General features: G+C 40.8%; 2 protein-coding genes and 1 long non-coding RNA gene across 3 annotated transcripts; 2 read left to right on the plus strand and 1 right to left on the minus strand.

Moving 5' to 3' along the window:
* On the plus strand, positions 1-3,225 carry ccr7 (chemokine (C-C motif) receptor 7). The gene is made up of 3 exons (XM_066665962.1): positions 1-215; positions 446-486; positions 1,705-3,225. Exons 1-3 carry the CDS (start codon positions 200-202, stop codon positions 2,740-2,742), a joined length of 1,095 nt encoding a protein of 364 aa, XP_066522059.1. The 5' UTR covers positions 1-199; the 3' UTR covers positions 2,743-3,225.
* A 233-nt stretch (positions 3,226-3,458) lies between these two features.
* On the minus strand, positions 3,459-9,938 carry LOC136690810 (uncharacterized). The gene is made up of 3 exons (XR_010801786.1): positions 9,638-9,938; positions 8,762-8,939; positions 3,459-3,767 (listed from the first exon to the last, which is right to left on the minus strand). It is a non-coding gene; the product is annotated as an uncharacterized lncRNA (long non-coding RNA).
* A 4,772-nt stretch (positions 9,939-14,710) lies between these two features.
* On the plus strand, positions 14,711-17,134 carry cycsb (cytochrome c, somatic b). The gene is made up of 3 exons (XM_066665544.1): positions 14,711-14,844; positions 16,147-16,320; positions 16,567-17,134. The coding sequence occupies exons 2-3, from the start codon at positions 16,152-16,154 to the stop codon at positions 16,710-16,712; spliced, it is 315 nt and encodes a 104-aa protein (XP_066521641.1). The 5' UTR covers positions 14,711-14,844; positions 16,147-16,151; the 3' UTR covers positions 16,713-17,134.
* Positions 17,135-20,081: the final 2,947 nt, after the last annotated feature.

Here is a 20,081-nt window from a genome sequence, read left to right on the forward strand (position 1 = left end):
TAACTCTGTACAGATAAATGGTGAAATCTTGTTTTTCTCGAAACAGAGGTAGCTGAGGTTAAAACGCTTTTCCTCTGTTTGTGGCTTCAAAGAAGAGTTGTGGTTCCATACTGAACAGAGGGAGAAGCAGTAAGCATCACCGATCATTGTGCTCTAACCAGTCGAGAAAAGAATTTGAAATACAAGCTCATTCAGAAACATGAACTCATTCTTGGGTGAGTACCAGCCAAATAACTATGTAGCCCAACTGATATCCAGAAATTTCTATCTCAGGAAATGTATTTGGAACCTTAGTGTAAAACTTTTATCTCTGTGGGTGACTTCAAAGCTTTGTGAGATTCAATCACGTGCTCAGAGTTTAGTTACACGCTTGATCACTCAGTTAAGACTTTTAGATAACAAATCTGATTTCTAATTCAAATTTTCTTGTCTTTTTCATTGCTAGCTTTTGGTCCTATTCTGTTGATGTGGTCTTGCCACTTTAAGGTAATGTAAACTGAACCAGGGTGCAAACATCACACTTTGCACAATCTTACACATGCATTGCTAACATGACAAACTTAACACCCTTGTGCTTTTTCTCACCTATGTAGTTTTATATTGGGCGAGACCTTTCAAATTCTAGTACAGATGCTCAATCTTGCTCTGATCTTAACGGAGAACAAATACAATTAAAGTAGTTTTTTAATTAAAATATTATTAAAGTTTTAAAGTATAATTAAAGTATTTTTTATCAACATTTTTGTGTCCATATTAAAACTTAGACAAACTTTCATGCCCCTTAATAAGCTACTGTGGTTTAAATTTAATCTTTACACTGATAATGATAACAACAGCATGAAAACATCCATTTTATCAGCTCCACTGAACATACAAGTGCTTTTTTTTTTTTAAACAAATTTTAGTTCTAAAACTACACTCTAGCTCTGTAAACTGCACACACCCCCCACCCCCCTTCATCCTGTTTTTCAATGGTTAGGACAATGTCACAGCAGAACCATTATTGTAGGGGATGGAGAGGATAAGTCACAGCAGTGCTGCTGGAGTTAAAAACTCTGTGTCCACCCACTGCTTATTACTTTAGACACTGCACCTTGTTGTTTCCGATGGGAAATCAATAGCTCATGACATTAGCTAATTTGTTGCTATACAGAGTGTATACAGAGTGCATCCTCAGTGGTCACTGGGGGCTGCCCACAGGATGCTGTTGGATGAATATTTTTTGGTTGGTGTACCATTCTTAGACCAGCTGTGACAGGATGGTTTTAAAAATGCCAGCAACCCTGCTTTGTCGGATCTTCTCAAAAGCATGAAATGTCATTAAAAAAAAGAAAAAAACTGTTTTGTAAACATAAACAGGTTTCTGAGATGTCCCCAATTCACAATTAACATCAAAAACTTTAATATTAAATAATAAAACATAGTGAACATAAATTAGATTTAGTTTTTGTTTACATTTGTATTTTGATTGATTTAATGACATCACATGGGAGATAACTGAATTAATTGTTTGATGACTATGATGTCATTAGCACGCTGATGAAAGTATGCTGAAATCCACTTGTGAATTATTATGAGGCCAGTAATAAGCAGGTACAGGAGTGCTCCAGGTATTTCTTGAATTATTAACAAATAAAAAAAACTGATATTAATACTGATGCTGATATTAATATCTGATTCCATCTGTGATTTAAATTCTTTCAGGTAAGCGGATCTAATGTGACGGAAGACATTTTAGACGATTATGGCGCCACCGTTGATTATGACAAGTACATCAGTCCGTGTGACAAAGATGGCAATCGAAACTTCCGATCCTGGTTTCTGCCCTCAATCTACAGCCTTATCTGCTGCCTGGCTATCTTGGGAAACTTCCTGGTCATCCTCACCTACCTTTATTTCCAGCGTCTTAAGACCATGACAGACATGTTTCTGCTGAACCTGGCAATGGCTGACCTGCTGTTTGCTCTCTCTCTGCCTTTCTGGGCTGCCAGCGTCATCACCAAATGGAATCTGGGCTTAGTCCCATGCAAAGCCATGTTTGCCATCTACAAGATCAGCTTCTTCAGTGGAATGTTCCTCCTGACCTGCATCAGTGTGGACAGGTACTTCTCCATCACCAAAGCCGTGTCAGCACACCGCTGCAGGTCTAGTGCTGCCTACTATGGACGAATAGCCTCAGTGGCCACTTGGGCGATAGCTGTGGTCTTCTCGCTGCCTGAAATCATCTATTCCAATGTCAGTGCCAACCAAACCTGTGAGCCATACAGCAAAGAGCATGAAAACCTGCGATTCTCCATGCAGATCAGTCAGATGGTCCTTGGTTTTGTTCTGCCAGCGCTGGTCATGATCTTCTGTTACAGCTGTATCATCAAAACCCTCGAGCAAGCCAGGAACTTTGAGAAGAACAAAGCCCTGAAAGTGATCTTTGCCGTGGTAGTAGTCTTTGTGGTCACTCAGCTTCCATACAATGTGGTGATGGGCCTAAGCACACAGAACACCACGGTTTGTGACTACGACAACAGTCTCCTTTATGCCATGGATGTGAGCCGTAGCGTCGCCTTCCTGCGCTGCTGTGTCAACCCCTTCCTATACGCCTTCATTGGAGTGAAGTTTCGCAACGACCTGCTTAAGCTGATGAAAGATCTTGGATGCCTCAGCCAGAGGTACGTCATATACTCCTACGGCAAACGGAAGTCCTCGGCAGGATTTGAGACTGAGACAACAACCTCATTCTCTCCCTGACCACCCTCTGAACCTGGACGATATTTTCCTGTTCTCAAATGACAATATTAAGCTTTGTTCTGTTATTGTTTCCTTATTGCTTTGTGAGGCTTTATGATAAAGGATACATTTGATGAACTGTTTCAAATGGTTAGATTCTCTTTTCTGTGCTTTTAAAAAAATCTGTACATGAAGAAGTGAGTAAAATTGTATAAAGAAAATACACTTTGTGAAATATAATATCCTGCTGTAGCTCATTGAAGATCTGGAATTCCTCTGCACCTCATGAAGTGTGACACTTTGCTTAAGTGCTTTTTATAAGGTTCTTATGTTGTTGTTTTTTTTATTCATTGGTTCCAATATGATTCATGATACTGTGTTTTTTTCTCTATTGATATATCATGTATAAAAAAGCTATTCAGGTATGTCGAGCAACATGGAGGACTAGATATGTTCCATAAGTGTTACTTGCATCTATATGGTTTTGATTAATTATTAAATAAAATTCAGTGTATGAAATCACTGTAGTTTTGACTTCAACTTACACCGACGTTACACTTTGTAAATGTGGAATTGTGAGCCTCCGGAAACTGATAATCCTGATAACAAAAGGCGAAATATACTCTCTTATGATAAAGCTAATAATAACCCAAAGAAAGCTCCAAACAAAAAATGAAAAGGAATATTTCTAAAGTGGTGAAAAAAGCTGTTTTATATAAAGCCATACAATTTCAACAGAACAACAGGTAGTGTCGCTATCACACAGCTCCAAAGCCCTGGGATTGTGGGTCAAAGCCCCACTCCGGGTGACTGTCTGAGAGGAGTTTGGCTCAGGTTTCCTCCCACAGTCCAAAAACACACGTGGATTAGAGACTCAAAAGTGTCCCTAGGGGTGAGTATGTGAGTGAATATGTGAGTGTCATGCCCTGCGAATGAATGCCGCAGCCACCCCACTCCAAGGTGTGTTCCTGACTTGTGCCCAAAGATTCCAGGTAGACTCCGGACCCTTCACGACCCTGAACTGGATAAGTGCTTGTAGACAATGACTGAAATTCAACAGAAAATAAAAAGGTAAATAAAATAAGCATGAATAAAGTAAGCATAATCACTACCTTATTTACCTTACATTAGATATTCAATTCAGACAATTGGCGTACATAAGGAAAATTCACAGATATTTCTGTAAGTGCTGCTGCTGTGCGAAAAATCTCTTATCAATGGGTCTGAAAGTAGCTGTCTGTAAAAAAAGGAAAGAGACAAATAATTGAAATATTTGCAAATCAAACAGTTATAACTGAATGTGCTTTTTCGTATTTGGTCATGAAAAATTAATGAACGTTTTAAAAAGGACACATTTACAGGTGAATATCTGATATTTCATTGTTGAGTTTGTGTAATATTCTGTAAAATTATTACATTTTAAAATATAATAATTTTGCTTTTTTCAGATGCTAAATAATAATGAATATTTTGACTGGGCATTCTGTAACTGAAGAGCAGTTTAGGATATTTTCATTGCATTATTTCTGTTTACTGGTTTCAAAGTTATTACTAAACTGAAGTAAATTAATGTACATTTTGGGTTTTTGTTTTTTCATACATTTTTCACCCTACAATGACACAAGCTTCACTCATAACAGACGCACTTCTGCTTCTGGCACCTATTTTTGTAGATGCACGTATAAACCAACACGTAGACTGGCCTATAAATAAAGCTACAGCACAAAAGGCCTAGAGTAAAAAATTACCACATAACCAAGAGTATGCACAAACAACATCTGTTCCACTCACTGGTCAGGTCTTACTCTGAATACAGTGGTCATTCTCAGCACCACTGTCACATAGATGTTGTTATCACAGCAACATGTTTATGTTCAGAGAGTTCCACCATCTGAAAATATCTAACCAAGCTTCATGAACAGAATCGTACTGTTGATGAAGGTCTAGAGCAGCACTCCTGGCTCTGCACTACCACTGCCCTCTCTGCTGGCCAAAGAAAATCCTAGAACACATTCAAAGTTCACTGTACCATTCTGTTCACTGTAACAGATGGATTAGAGTCTCAAAGGCACATGAAGAAGGTTCATTCATTCATTTAGAGTTATGCCACAGAGAATTCACTTTTGGTTCTCTAAAAATATTTCATTGGCTTGTTCATTAAAGACCCTTTATCCCCTTTTAGCAGAAGTGGGCAGTAACATGCTCCTAGTTCTGTAAAATTCAGAGCTTTATGGAGTCACACCAGAGTCTTTCATTTTGACAAGAAAATAAAAATATCGCAATGTCAAAACCTCCATGAGGTACAGTATTGACTCTAGCCAACAAATCCATGTTTGGGCAGCAAGTTTTGTACCTATTAAGGTACAAAACTTGTAATTAACTTGTAAGTAATTGTTGGTCCAATGTATTGATGCTCTCCAGGGTCAATGATATGACCAGGATGGGTAAAACATAGGGCCAATCTGGGCAATAGGCAGCCCACCTTTCATTCATTCATTCATTCATTATCTGTAACCGCTTATACAGTTCAGGGTCTCTGTGGGTCCGGAGCCTACCCGGAAACATTTGGCGCAAGGCAGGAACACACCCTGGAGGGGCCGCCAGTCCTTCAGAGGGCGACACACACACACACACAGACATTCACTCACACACTCACACCTACGAACACTTTTGAGTCGCCAATCCACCTACCATATACCTATGTGTGTTTTTGGACAGTGGGAGGAAACCGGAGCACCCGGAGGAAACCCACATGGACACAGGGAGAACACACCACACTCTTCTCAGTAAGTCACCCGGAGGAAACCCACGTGGACACAGGGAGAACACACCACACTCCTCACAGTAAGTCACCCGGAGGAAACCCACGTGGACACAGGGAGAACACACCACACTCCTCACAGACAGTCACCCGGAGGAAACCCACGCAAACACAGGGAGAACACACCAAACTCCTCACAAACAGTCACCCGGAGGAAACCCACGCAGACACAGGGAGAACACACCACACTCCTCACAGACAGTCACCCGGAGGAAACCCACGCAAACACAGGGAGAACACAGCACACTCCTCACAGACAGTCACCCGGAGGAAACCCACACAGACACAGGGAGAACACAGCACACTCCTCACAGACAGTCACCCGGAGGAAACCCACGCAAACACAGGGAGAACACACCACACTCCTCACAGACAGTCACCCGGAGGAAACCCACGCAAACACAGGGAGAACACACCACACTCCTCACAGACAGTCACCCGGAGGAAACCCACGTGGACACAGGGAGAACACACCACACTCCTCACAGACAGTCACCCGGAGGAAACCCACGCAAACACAGGGAGAACACACCACACTCCTCACAGACAGTCACCCGGAGGAAACCCACGCAAACACAGGGAGAACACACCACACTCCTCACAGACAGTCACCCGGAGGAAACCCACGTGGACACAGGGAGAACACACCACGCTCCTCACAGACAGTCACCCGGAGGAAACCCACGCAAACACAGGGAGAACACACCACACTCCTCACAGACAGTCACCCGGAGGAAACCCACGTGGACACAGGGAGAACACACCACACTCCTCACAGACAGTCACCCGGAGGAAACCCACGTGGACACAGGGAGAACACACCACACTCCTCACAGACAGTCACCCGGAGGAAACCCACGCAAACACAGGGAGAACACACCACACTCCTCACAGACAGTCACCCGGAGGAAACCCACGCAAACACAGGGAGAACACACCACACTCCTCACAGACAGTCACCCGGAGGAAACCCACGTGGACACAGGGAGAACACACCACGCTCCTCACAGACAGTCACCCGGAGGAAACCCACGCAAACACAGGGAGAACACACCACACTCCTCACAGACAGTCACCCGGAGGAAACCCACGTGGACACAGGGAGAACACACCACACTCCTCACAGACAGTCACCCGGAGGAAACCCATGCAAACACAGGGAGAACACACCACACTCCTCACAGACAGTCACCCGGAGGAAACCCACGCAGACACAGGGAGAACACACCAAACTCCTCACAGACAGACACCCGGAGCGGGGCAGCCCACCTGAAAATACAAAATCTCTCTAAACAACATTTAACAACAAGCAGCTGAAAATGTCTCAGAGAAGAGTGTGCACTTAATTCAGTTTATAGTTGTTAATTGTAATTTACGTATGTTGGTGCAGTAGTGTAAACTGGCAGGCAGTAGACCATGGGTTAAGACCCAACAATGATCGTTATCCCATTTTTCTTAAGAAACATTTAAAACAGTGACTTGCTACAGCCAAATGAGTAAAGACCATTGTCTGAGACATTATGTGTACTCTGGTCATGATGAAAACTAGACCATTTCTTTCATATTAATAAAGTAACAGATTCCTTTCAGTGAACTACCAATATATTGACCACATTAAATTTAAAAATGCCTATTCCGACAGAAAAAAGCAGAACTCATTGGCCTTTGTAGGGGTACCAACCTGCTCAGAGCCCATGATATCAAACCCACAAAGCCTAAGTTCAGCTCATGTTGGCTACATTAAGTTATATACAATAAAACTGCTCAGGTTAAATAGTACCCTGCGGTATATTGAGCTTAAAGCTTTATTCATAATCCCCACTTGTTTGAATTTTGCAGTCCACTATTTAAAGTAGAACAAGATGATTGAATACGAAGCTAGAAGGCTTAAATTGTTTGCCTTCCTTAAATGAATAAATTGTGTCAGAATATCAGTGCAGGTTTCAAGCATCTGCACCCTGTGAAAAACTTTAGAACCTTGGCCCAGATAAGCCAAAAACCACAGGAGAGTAAACAGGAAGCAAACAAAGGCAGTAATAACAAAATTAAGGATACGAACATACATTTAAGTGAGAACACATTAAAAACATTACACATATACAGGCACAAAAATATAGTTTAATCTGTTAAAGTTTTTGTGTTGTAATTTTTAAATTTGTAGTGTGTGTGTGTGTGTCTATGTGCTTTATCAGGTTGTGATTCTCCTCTAGTCTGAATATTAACAAGAATCCTATGAAGTAACTCGATACTAGAGTGTTCTTTCCACTATATTTTATTACATTTATTCAAGTAACAATATTCGTGAAAAACTTAAACACTACTTCAGTAACTTTTAAAACAGTAAACTTTTTGGCCATTTTACTCAGCTGCTCTTTAGTGAGCTTTGTCCTAGTTCCACAGGGTTGTAACTTTTTCTTAGGGGCTGCTTTTTTAAAAACAGCATGAAAATATTTATATATAGTATGTAACAGCTACAGGTCTGAGGCTGGTTTACTTAGGGTGACCACACGTCCTCTTTTACCCGGACATGTCCTCTTTTTTAGACTTAAAAAATTGTCCAGCCGGAATTTCACAAACGTCCGAGACTTTGTTTTTCTACAGCTAACATAGAACTTCGAGAAGTTTCGTTCACAAACTAGTCCCACCCTCCTTAATCCGTTTGGTTCGCTTGAGTGAGAAGGGGGCGTGGTGAAGTAGCCTAATATCTTTTGATTGGACGGTCTGACTCTAGCGCTACCGTTATTGGTCGATAACCTTCTCTGTAAACATTTAATTGGTCAGTCTGCACGTCAGCAGTCTTTATATAGTAACTGTACTCCGCTAGTTGATAACTCCACTGCTAGCTCATCTTTGAAAAAATGCTCAGCAATGGGAGGAAGGATATGTAGACAAAACAATCTAAGATTTTTTTTAAAATTCTAATTCAATCCAACTGACGTTCAACTGAAGGCTAAATGAATTTGGGCTGAGGTTTTTTTTTTCTGAGGGAGTTTGGGCTGAGGCAGTGTGGTCTGAAGCCTGGTGTTTAATTACACGAGTTCTGAGACATGACGATGGTCTTCCCGAGATTTGATGTCGTTTCGTACGAGGAATGATGCCGTTCTGTTCAATGCCTGAGTACTGACGCTGAGGTCTGAAGATGTCCTAAAATGTACACCGTACATTCGGTCCTAGAAACTTTGGACATGAAAATGAAGAGAAAAAAAAAGTCATCCTCACCACTCAACTTCTTACACATGGTCACTAGAGGGCAGAGTTGCATAGGGAGAGACTGTCCTGTTACTGATTAGTTAAACAACTGTGGTGTGCCGTATGACCAGTAGAAGGCGTAGTTTATCGCATTCTGACATCAGCCAGGAAGTTGTAAACGACCGCAGGGTGTGGGAGAGCGGGAAACCTAAGGCAATGAAGAATCCCAGTTGATTTCTTATACGTGCACTGCTTATGACTTCACTGATCTGAAATATGAATGGGCATATACATCTATAGAATGTAACCTAGACATTATAGTCTTTTACATAAAACCCTATTATAAAACTAAACTCTAAGATCATGTTTCAGTTCTATTTCAAGCCCTTCATCAATTTCCTCTTATAATCACATGGCCATTGACAGAAGGGAAGAAGTTTACAGCAATGATATATATATATGAAAATGTAATGGTTGATATTTTCACTTCTAATAAAGTGGGCTGATATAAAAGCCACTCCATTACTATATAAAATAGGCCTCCAAACAACAAATCGTAGACAGAAAACACTTAAATTTCCATAAAGTTTTACTTTAATAGCTTTTAAAAGGTATTGGAAGTAATCTAGAAATAATCTTAAGTATATGGGAGGATGTACATAAGTTATATTCCAATAATACTCTAGTGGACACTGTCAGGTTTGGTATCGACATGGGGTCCTGTAACCAATCCCCACACACACAGGTCTGACTCTATAAGTCCCTAATCCACAGTTAATAATGTAGTTGAACTAATTAATGTAGTCCCGAGGGAAAATGACAAAGAAATTCACATAAGGGCTTGTTAGAACTGGTATTGAACAGATAATTGAACAGTAAATCACAGAATCTGAGTCTGACACTTACCCATAATGCAATGTCATGAGCTAGATTTAACCCTTTTGACTGTCAGCCACACACAGCCTCACTGAAGCAGATATTACCTTCAAAAGGAGCGGTCGAGCCCTTTAGCTCTACAAAGCAGCTGAGTGGACTGGCTGTAGAAAAACATGCCCAATCTGCGTCATATTAGAACAGCTTCCCGTTGTTATATAAAATATCTCACTGCTTCATGGGTAATAGACATAACACACACCAACACATGCCATCTCATTCTTTCCTTCACAGATCATAACACGTATGTGAAGGTTCATGTGCGGAGTGTGTACAGGAGAAATATAATCTTATAGCAAGATCAGTTAAACTTAGGGTGACCAGATCTGAGATGATGAAAGGGGGGGGGGCACTACTGACGTGCAGACTGACCAATTAAATGTTTACAGAGAAGGTTATCGACCAATAAGAATTATCGACCATTTTAGGCTACCACGCCCCCTTCTCACTCCAGCGAACCAATCGGAGTAGGGGAGGGCGGGACTAGTTTGTGAACGAAACTTCTCGAAGTTCTATGTAAGCTCTAGAAAAACAAAATCCCGGACGTTTGTGAAATTCCGGCCGGACATTTTTAAGTCTAAAAAAGAGGACATGTCCGGGTAAAAGAGGACGTCTGGTCACCCTAGTTAAATGATATACGGAAAACGAGTGTACTGTTTACACATATCCTGTTTACATCATGGTTACATCCAGTTACCGTTTACAGCACAAATACACTTTAAATTGCAGTGTCTTACCCCCCCCCCCCTGTACTTATGGTTTTGCACTGTCTTGTATTGTATTGTATGGATAATGTTTTGTATGTTCTTAACCATGTCTTTTGCACTTTAATGTGTATACACTGTTTTATGTTTGCACTAGCTTTGCCTAGGTTGCCCTTTAATGTTGTGTATTGTTTTATGTTTTATGTCTTTTGCACTTTAATGTGTGTGCACTGTTTTATGTTTGCACTAGTTGCACTTTAATGTTGTGTATTGTTTTATGTAGCACCTTGGTCCTGGAGGAACGCTATTGTACTGTAAACACTGTATACTGCTGAAATGACAATAAACTTCTTGAACTTGAACTAAACTACATTTACTGTAGCAGTATCAATGCTAGGGCAACACTGAGGAAATCTAGGTTCATTTCATTTTACTTCATTAAAACAGTATAAAAAATAACAGGGCACCTGGTCTGATTAGCTGCCCTGTTTTTTTGTTTGTTTGTTTGTTTCATTCAGTCTAGGCTGAAACACCCCTTATTACTTCAGGACGGATGAGTAAGGCTTTACTGCTTTCATGTTTCATTTAAACAACTAACAAACTAAGTATATAAGAAATAAATATAGCTAGTGGTTTTCTAAGCTTTACAGGCACTGTAGTAAAACTGTAGTAAAACCATCATGGTGCAAGGAATGCTCAAGCTTAAAAAATAATACTTACCCAAGCTTTGTGCCTAAAGCATATACGCCAACAGTTGAAAAAAATGGCTGGTGATTTTTGTTGGTTACATCCCAGAAATGTTTTGAAAGCAATTTTGTTACAAGTTTGACACTTGAATTCATGAGCAAAACTCTACATGCAAACTGGCATTGAGCATTCTGTTAGGTACTGAACTTTCCTTATTATATAAGAAACTTTCTTTGGCTTATCAAAACCATCTGTTGCTTTGCATACTTTTTAAAAGCCCCATTCTCCTTAATGGTCAGGATCCTCACAGGACCACTGCAGAGCTGATATTATTTGTGAGTCATACGCCTGCAATGAATTGCTAGAGTGTCTCCACTTCTGAGAAAAATGAACCTGTCCTTCTCCTAAATGAAGAAATAGGTGAGGAGTCTTGTTGAATGACATTGGTTGACATAACAATATGGGGTTTCATATACAGACACACACACACATTTTTTTTCATTTTGCATAAGGTAGAATATCAGTTATCAGAATATAGTAACAATTACCTTCACTGTAGTCTTGCATTGCCTTTTACTGCAGGAAAATAATTTTTTTTTCAGTGAAGTCCAAATCCCAGTCAATAGTGCTATTTAGGCATGACATGTAGAAAGAGGCATCCCTACAGAATGCAGCTGGTAGAGTCCTGACGGTGGGGCCAGCTTAACGCACTGAATGTATCAGACTCTCTGTCAACTTGTGGGCAAAATGTCTGTAGCAGAGACCAACTGCACTGTGAAGTGAGTCAAAACGTAGCAACTGTGTGTACAAAACAATTTCACCCACTATATTGTGAGGGTGGTTTAGGAGGGTGATTATTCACATGTAGTTAGTCAGTGTATGTCAGGTGTATAGTACTATCTTTGTCTAGAAGTATTTATACAACCTATTCTTAATCTGTTGAGATTTTTCATAAACTGTTTCAGTTGTGTGCAAACACAAGCATCACGTCCCTTTCCTTGCAGTGTTTACTTAAGAAAACTCCTAATCCAATGTGTGGTTTATGGTTCTTTGACTCTTAAGTGAGCATCTGTTAAAACACATCAACAAATGTGAAATCAGACATAACAGGCTGTTGAACACGGTAGAGTAAAATAAATCCATCATATTATTCAGAGCTTCATCTTTTAAACTTTGCTGGTGTAAAGTTAGAGATATCTATTTTGTTTTAGTCATAATCTGACCAGGGCTCAGGTTGTAACCACAGTAGAGTGCTGTGTTGTGCAGAAGTCAGAGACCACCCTCTCTTCCTTCTTTCATCCATTCAGTGATGTAACTACTGCAAATGTGTATGGCAGGAACACACCAATCCATTGCAAGGCACCACACACTCAAACGCTAACCTCCATTCAGCCATTTTAAAGTAAAATGTAAATTATTGTTATTAACTTTGCTTCACAAACTCATCTGGTAAATATTCATTCATTGTCTGAAACCGGGCAGCACGGTGGCGCAGCAGGTAGTGTCGCAGTCACACAGCTCCAGGGGCCTGGAGGTTGTGGGTTCGATTCCCACTCCGGGTGACTGTCTGTGAGGAGTTGGTGTGTTCTCTGGTAACTGTGTGGGTTTCCTCCGGGTGCTCCGGTTTCCTCCCACAGTCCAAAAACACACGTTGCAGGTGAATTGGCGACTCGAAAGTGTCTGTAGGTGTGAGTGAATGTGTGTGTGTCTGTGTTGCCCTGTGAAGGACTGGCGTCCCCTCCAGGGTGTATTCCCGCCTTGCGCCCGATGATTCCAGGTAGGCTCTGGACCCCCCGCGACCCTAAATTGGATAAGCGGTTACAGATAATGGATGGATGTCTGAAACCGCTTATCCAATTCAGGGTTGCGGAGGGGCCAGAGCCTACCCAGAATCACTGGGCACAAAGGCAGGAACACACCCTGGAGGTGTACCTCCAAACAATCCCACAACGCACTGCAAAGTGTAGTGTACAACCCATGTACACAAACTGATATCAGATTACCCATATTCCACTGCGCTGTTTGTCCACTGACCTGCCATATGTCCCTGCATGGGAAAGCTCTCTCCGCGTGGCTATTGGAGACAGCTGTTGATGATTAGTTTTCTGGTAACTTTATTTACTTTAACTGATAATTTTAATATAGGAAGGGCCGTTATATGAATTTATGAGTTTGTGTACAGATTGTAATAAGATACTACGAGCCGCCCTGTGCTGTAAAGAGGTATCAAATTAAGTTGACTGGAGGCTACTTGCATAACCTAAAAGGTTATTGCAAAATTGATAGCGGCTGACTGTAAACCTAAACGCTGTTACCATTCAATAAAAGCTTTGCGAATATTAAAGAAAGTATACATTTGTTCTGAATGCGTCGATGTCATTCCGACGTTGTTTTATCAGCATTCCATTAAGGACGGACTGTTCCCCATGTGACTCCACCACTGAACCGCCTGCTCCTTCTCGGTTTCCAAAGAAGGATCGAGGCTACGTGCGCTCAACGTATAGCGCCATGAAATTCGTAGAATGCTTGTGAGTCGGTTCCTTATTCGAGCAGAATCACTGAACCGACTCATTAGTCACAATACATTTTGAAGACAAAGATCCCTTGGTGCCCAAGGACATTAGAATGTTTGTGCCTCATGTCCACAAACTGTGCAAATAATAATTATTGTCATGTCTGTACTGTTAATATTTTCATAAAATATTATTGAACACTGCTGATCTTGCTGATGGTCAGGGAAGGCAGACTTTGCCCAAGTTTTACATAGGATGCCCCTCCTGATGCAAACCTCCTATTTCACTCTGGCTTGGGTATTTTACTAGCAGCACACAGTTTCAATGGTGCAATAATAAGGTCGTTGTCGCACAGCTGACTATGGCCACTGTCAGTGAGGAGTTTAGTCTGTCTGCATGGAATTCCATTCATCCAAAAACTCACTATGCCAGCAGAATATGAAATTGTTATTGGCATGTTGACCTGGGGTTTTTCTATTTATATTTTTGTTGATCTTTTGACGGGTGGCACGGTGGTGCAGCAGGAAGTGTCACAGCCACACAGCTCTAGGGACTTGGAGGTTGTGGGTTCAAGTCCTGCTCTGGGTTATTATCTGTGAGGAGTTTGGTGTGGGTTTTTTCCTGGTGCTCCGGTTTCCTCCCATGGTTTGGTGACTCAAAAATGTCCATAGGTATGAGTGTGTGTGTTGCCCTATGAAGGACTGGTGCCCCCTCCAGGGTGTGTTCCTGCCTTGTGCCCCATGATTCCAGATAGGCTCTGGACCTACTGTGACCCTGAACTGGATAAGTGGTTACAGATAATGAAATGAATGAACTTTAGTCTTAGCACTGGATTTCTGTAAGCCTCCTATGCAATGATATCAGTTGTACAAAATACTATGCAAATTTATTTTTGGATTTTTTTTTATTGCCATTGTAACATTTTCCACAGGTGTAAGTGACTGGATGAGTATATTATCTCCTGTGGTGGACTGGCACCAAGTCCGGGGTGATCATCTGTCACTCCATGTCTGCTCCGGATTAGCACCAAGCAGTTACAAAATAGCAAAGTATAGATTTTCGTCTGATTGAATCAATGACTGATTAAAGCTCTAAAGACTCGATTCGTTAAAATGAATCGAACTTTGCTTCACAAGCGAGCACCGAAGCACATGACGAGGCGGCGCCGCGGGTTTACGTCATCTGAGCGAGCCTCTAATGTAGTGACCTTCTTTCGGTCGAGCGGCAGAGTCCGACAGCAGGGTTTGATTCAGAAGAGAGGAAGCGCCTCCGAGAGGTGAGGGAATTTATCATCTATAAACGCCGTTTTTGAAACATTATTCTTATAAAGAGTTCCTTTTGAACATGCGCATTTTTCTGTTGATGTACACTATTGAATATTGTGTAGGGAAACACAATTGGCTGAAGAATATCTGAATGGGGCGGTTTCAATCGACGTTATTTTTAGCTAGTTTTAAATTTCAAATCCGCAGTGGCGCAGTTTTAGCATGGAGAAGGGAATGTTTGATTTTTGTGGTTAAAATAATATGCTGTTCAACCGTGCTGAGTTAGACATTCGTGTTTTAATGTTAAACGTCGAGACTTAAAAGTCCGGCCTGACATAGCGTTAACGCTGAACACGTTAATCATAATGGGTTACGTCCCGAATGGCGCCCTGCTCCCTTTGTAGTGAACTGTGAGTTAGGAATGTTTTGCTTTTTGTACCCGAATCTTACATACAAAACAATAACGTAGGCATGGTACGTTATTGTACATGGTGTTGTAGCATTCACGTAGACCTATAAAGTACTAGTTTTGTGCAGAAGTCATTGTTGAGTGGTTTATCTGGGACACTACGTAGGGAGCAAGAAGCCATTTTAGCATCAGCCTCAGGCTCTTCTCAGGTTTAGCTTCTCACCCGTCTGTGGTACTAACAGGATTTAAATGTTATACATAATGGTTTATCATCTCCTTAACACTAGCCATCCGTCTTTCAGTTTATTTAGATTAAATATCTTAAGTCACTGGCCCATAACGTTGCTTTATCTGCAGCTGGAGATGCTCGACCTTGTGGGCTGAGTTAATGTTAGCCAGGTCACCATTCGCCTTTCCACATTTGAGTTCTTATTTCTTGAACTGAAAGATCTCAAAGATCAATATAATCACTATTTTATTTTGAACTGGTTACAGCTGTGCCTTCGCCCTTTCAAAGACTTGGGGGTTTCTGTCGTGAGATCTTTTAGCTAGCTTTGGTATGCTAACAAGCCGGCTTTCTGTCACTACCGGCATATTTGGTTCCCAATTCAACTGCACTCGGTTTCGATTTCTAATACTATCTGTGTATCACAACTAGCTAGCAGTAGCTGTGGGGATTTTCAATGTAAGACAAGTCCCCTTGAATGACCTTAGTTTGTCCGCAGCTCCCAACCGTTATACTGAGGGACAAGGAAGGACTAGTGAATTATTTGTTTGTATTGCTCTTGTTAATTTGCCAGTTTTATTTGTCTGTGTTTATTTTTCCATTGTACTCCAGTCATTAAACACTGACCTGTGCAAAGCCTTAGTCACTTGCAACATGATTTTGTCTTTGTTCTTACAGACAACATGGGAGACATTGAAAAGGGAAAGAAAGTCTTTGTCCAGAAGTGCGCCCAGTGCCATACAGTTGAGAATGGTGGCAAACACAAAGTTGGCCCTAACCTTTGGGGTCTATTTGGACGCAAGACAGGACAGGCAGATGGCTTTTCCTACACAGATGCCAACAAGAGCAAAGGTAAGTTATAGGTTTATAAAATTTGGATTTGGAATATAGATTATATATAGAATTCGTAAGTGGCAAGGGCATAAATTAGTTAATCTGGATATCTGAGCAAACTTGCTTCAAATGAAACCCATAATGTTTCATGTTGAGTATTTTATGCTGTTGGCTTGGCAGTCCTGCTCTTGAGAAATATTTTACAGTATAAAACCTCACTGACAATTATTTTTAAACTACTTCTGCCTGTGATCATTCCTATAGGAATAATTTGGAGTGAGGATACCTTGATGGAGTACCTGGAAAACCCCAAGAAATACATTCCTGGCACAAAAATGATCTTTGCTGGCATCAAGAAGAAGGGAGAACGCGCAGACCTTATTGCATACCTGAAGTCTGCAACATCGTAATGCTGTTGCTAGAGGATCAAGATATTTAAATTAAATGTCTAGTTTTTCTCATTTTCTGTCTTTTTAACAATATCTAACTAAAACTGTTAAACATCACCGAATGACCAGGACTATTCATTGTGGTTTTAAGTCGTGACATGCTACTGATGGCCGTCCATGAGGATACACTCGTCTTTATCTACCACTGAGCTATAAACAACATTGGACTGGGTGTTCCTGTGGAAATCAGGTTTTTCACATAGGAGGTGGAAACTATCCCATGATTTCACAGGAGCGGTTGTGTTAAATTATTTGGTTGTACTAATGTTTGGAAGTGTTATGGGTTACACTGAGGCTGGAGTGTCTGTAGGCTTGTTGGTAGCCATATGAAACCATATGAAACTGTACTGTCAATAAAAGTGGAAGAAAAGTTTCTTGCCAGTCTTGATTAATTCTGCCAAAGGCTTCCAAAATGCAGGGTTAAAGGTGATGTTTTTGATTGTAATGACCATTAAATTCATTAGTTTATTCACCATTTGCTAGTTTTCTAGTCTGTTTGCGTACTGTGAACAGGTCTGTGTATACAAAGCCTTGGTGGCATTTTACTGAATAGGGGAAAATGGCCATAACTTGGCTTCCTCTCTGCTCACAGTAGAAAAATGGCAAATATTGAAAATCGTGGAACGAGATGAGGATCTTGTTTTGTTCCTGGTCTGTAGTGGGAAGCATTAACTTGTATTTGCTGTTTGAGATTTATGTAGAACCATATGCTAAAAACTAAACAACTGAAGCTACAAATGCACTTCTGTGCTAATTCCAACTGAATGAAAATTTGTAACTGTACATGAAAGTTTAAAACACTTTTCCTCCTCAAACATGCCCACCTTATTAGATGTAGAATGTCTGGAACTTAAACCAGAGGGAATAGTGTCTCAAATTTACCTGTGAAATCTCTCACTGTCCTGGTCTTCCCAGTAAACAAGAAACGTCCCGAACGTTCAAAATATGTCTAAAAGTAGTCTCTCCGTCAAGGACATATTTTAAACGTCCACCACCAAATTCCACCTTAATAAGTTAGTTAAGTGGTGACCAATCGATAACGTCAGTGGACGTCCAAAACGCGTTTTATACAAGTAATTTATTTCGGGACCAATTAATAACGTCCATGGACGTCCAAAATACGTCTAATAGTCGTATTTTTAATGTCTGTTTGGACGTCTTTTCAACTTTCATTTTCAACCTTAAAAGAACGTTGATTAGACGGCAGTCATTACGTTATTTCAACGTTGAATAAACGGCTCTTTGTTTACTGGGTTGGGACTTCAATCTTGATTCTGCAATGGTCTTTACACTTTGTTTTCATATAAATGTGTAGAGGCTATATTACAATAGTATATATCACAAAGTGTGACGATGCAGGCCTTTCCTGAACACAGCATAATTAAAATATAGCCTAATGTTTGAATGAGTATGAGGAAAATTTATATATTATTGAAATTGATACCAGTCCTTAAGCAGGTGTGCAAATGGTGGTTATAAGAGCTGCCCGAGAATTACCTTCACTTCAGTCACATGAGCAGAGTCAAATGAGGGAAGTGGCAGCACTAGAGGACATCGAACCAGCTGTCCCTGTGGAGCAAGATAATCTTGGTTAATCTACAGCACTACATTTGAAAAGTTGCCTTCTAAATGGTAGGCTTTGCTGTTCAACTATACCTTGAAGGTCACTTTAAGTTGTGGAAATTAAGGCAGTACTGGTGGTGTGGCCAGTTTCTGTTAGGCTTTCAATACCAAACGCTGAATTATCTGTAATGAAACCTCTTATCAGCTATACTGATTTAGCTGAGACATTGAATAACAGTGTACTAAGTCCACGGACTCACAGCTGGGAGGCATAGGATGTGTGGTTTGAGAAGGGCAATACCGCCACCAAATGGATACAAGAGCATTACGCAAGCTGTTCTGTAACACCATTTTTATTACACTTGCATAATCAAACTGAGCTATTTTGGAGGTACGTATGTCCTCTGTATAATGTTCCCTCACACACTTAGCATGAACAAAAAACATTGTTTAATAATAAACTTGCAGTTGACGTCTAGCCTATACTTCAACGGCGTAGAGCCTGAAGTGCTCTCACTCTGACAGCGCTGGTTTTTGAAATTGTGCTGCACTTTTAAAAGGGTTTCCACCATTCCACATAAAAATCTCAGTATAATTAAAATGATAAGGTAAAGCTCTAAAAATTCATTGGTTCATTTGTTGAGACTGCTTCGTCCTATTCAGGATTGCATTGTGTTTGGAGCCTACTTGGAATCGTTGGGCATGAAGCAGGATCACACCCTGGGCAGGGCGCTGGATCATTACAATCACAGGGCATCACACACTCACCTAGTCAATTAAACCCATGGACACATTTGCCCAGCCAATCATCCTACCAATGTGTGTTTTGGAGGAAATCCACACAGATGCAAAAGGCAGTGGTTGAACCCACAACCCCAGGGCCCTGGAGCAATGTGGCAGTGTCACTAACAACATCATGCCACCCAAGACAATGTCTTTACAAACGGGTGCTAAAAAGGATGTTAGTTTCACTTTTTTAAGTGAAAACTGGCTTAACATTCACACTCTTGTACTCTTGTACAACTCTTGTAGCGCAGCCTCCGTTACAGGTCACAGGTCAATGGTTAAAGCTCTGGGTTTCTTTATAAATCCAAAACGAAACAAATTACCATCTGTAGAAACCAACAGAAACATTTACAATGACTTTGGTTATGTGTTTGTTTGTTTTCAAGAGGGTGTTCATATTTCACAGAACAGCTCGTTTGAATATAATCTAATTTACTAACAAGTTTCAAAACTTTATTGAATAAACAACTAATCAATGTCATAAAACCATCCCTAGCAGCAGACAGCTAAGCTAAGCGTTACATTCACCTGAATCTACATGTCTCCAATGCTCTTCACAGCTGACTAAAATGATAATATTAATACTTATATTAATATAATTTTTATTTTATTAATAATGATATAAATGTATGTTTTGACAGTGTTTACTTTTTTATTTTGTGTGGACCCTTCACAGGAACACATACATGTAGTTAGGGTGACCAGACGTCCTCTTTTACCCGGACATGTCCTCTTTTTTAGACTTAAAAAATGTCCGGGCGGAATTTCACAAACGTCCGGGATTTTGTTTTTCTAGAGCTTACATAGAACTTCGAAAAGCGTTCCGTTCACAAACTAGTCCCGCCCTCCCCTACTCCGATTGGTTCGCTTGAGTGAGAAGGGGGCGTGGTGAAATAGCCTAAAATCTTCTGATTGGACGGTCTGACTGTAGCGCTACCGTTATTGGTCGAGAACCTTCTCTGTAAACATTTAATTGGTCAG

The sequence above is a fragment of the Hoplias malabaricus genome, chromosome 3 (genome assembly GCF_029633855.1).
Source record: "Hoplias malabaricus isolate fHopMal1 chromosome 3, fHopMal1.hap1, whole genome shotgun sequence".
In the NCBI taxonomy this organism is placed as follows: Eukaryota; Metazoa; Chordata; class Actinopteri; order Characiformes; family Erythrinidae; genus Hoplias; species Hoplias malabaricus.

Excerpts from the sequence above, each read along its gene's own strand:
- ccr7 (XM_066665962.1), top strand. Across the intron at positions 487-1,704 it reads TGTGGTCTTGCCACTTTAAG|GTAAGCGGATCTAATGTGAC; the intron begins GTAATGTAAACT and ends AAATTCTTTCAG.
- cycsb (XM_066665544.1), top strand. The coding sequence starts at position 16,152 with ATGGGAGACATTGAAAAGGGAAAGAAAGTCTTTGTCCAGAAGTGCGCC. Across the intron at positions 16,321-16,566 it reads AGATGCCAACAAGAGCAAAG|GAATAATTTGGAGTGAGGAT; the intron begins GTAAGTTATAGG and ends TCATTCCTATAG.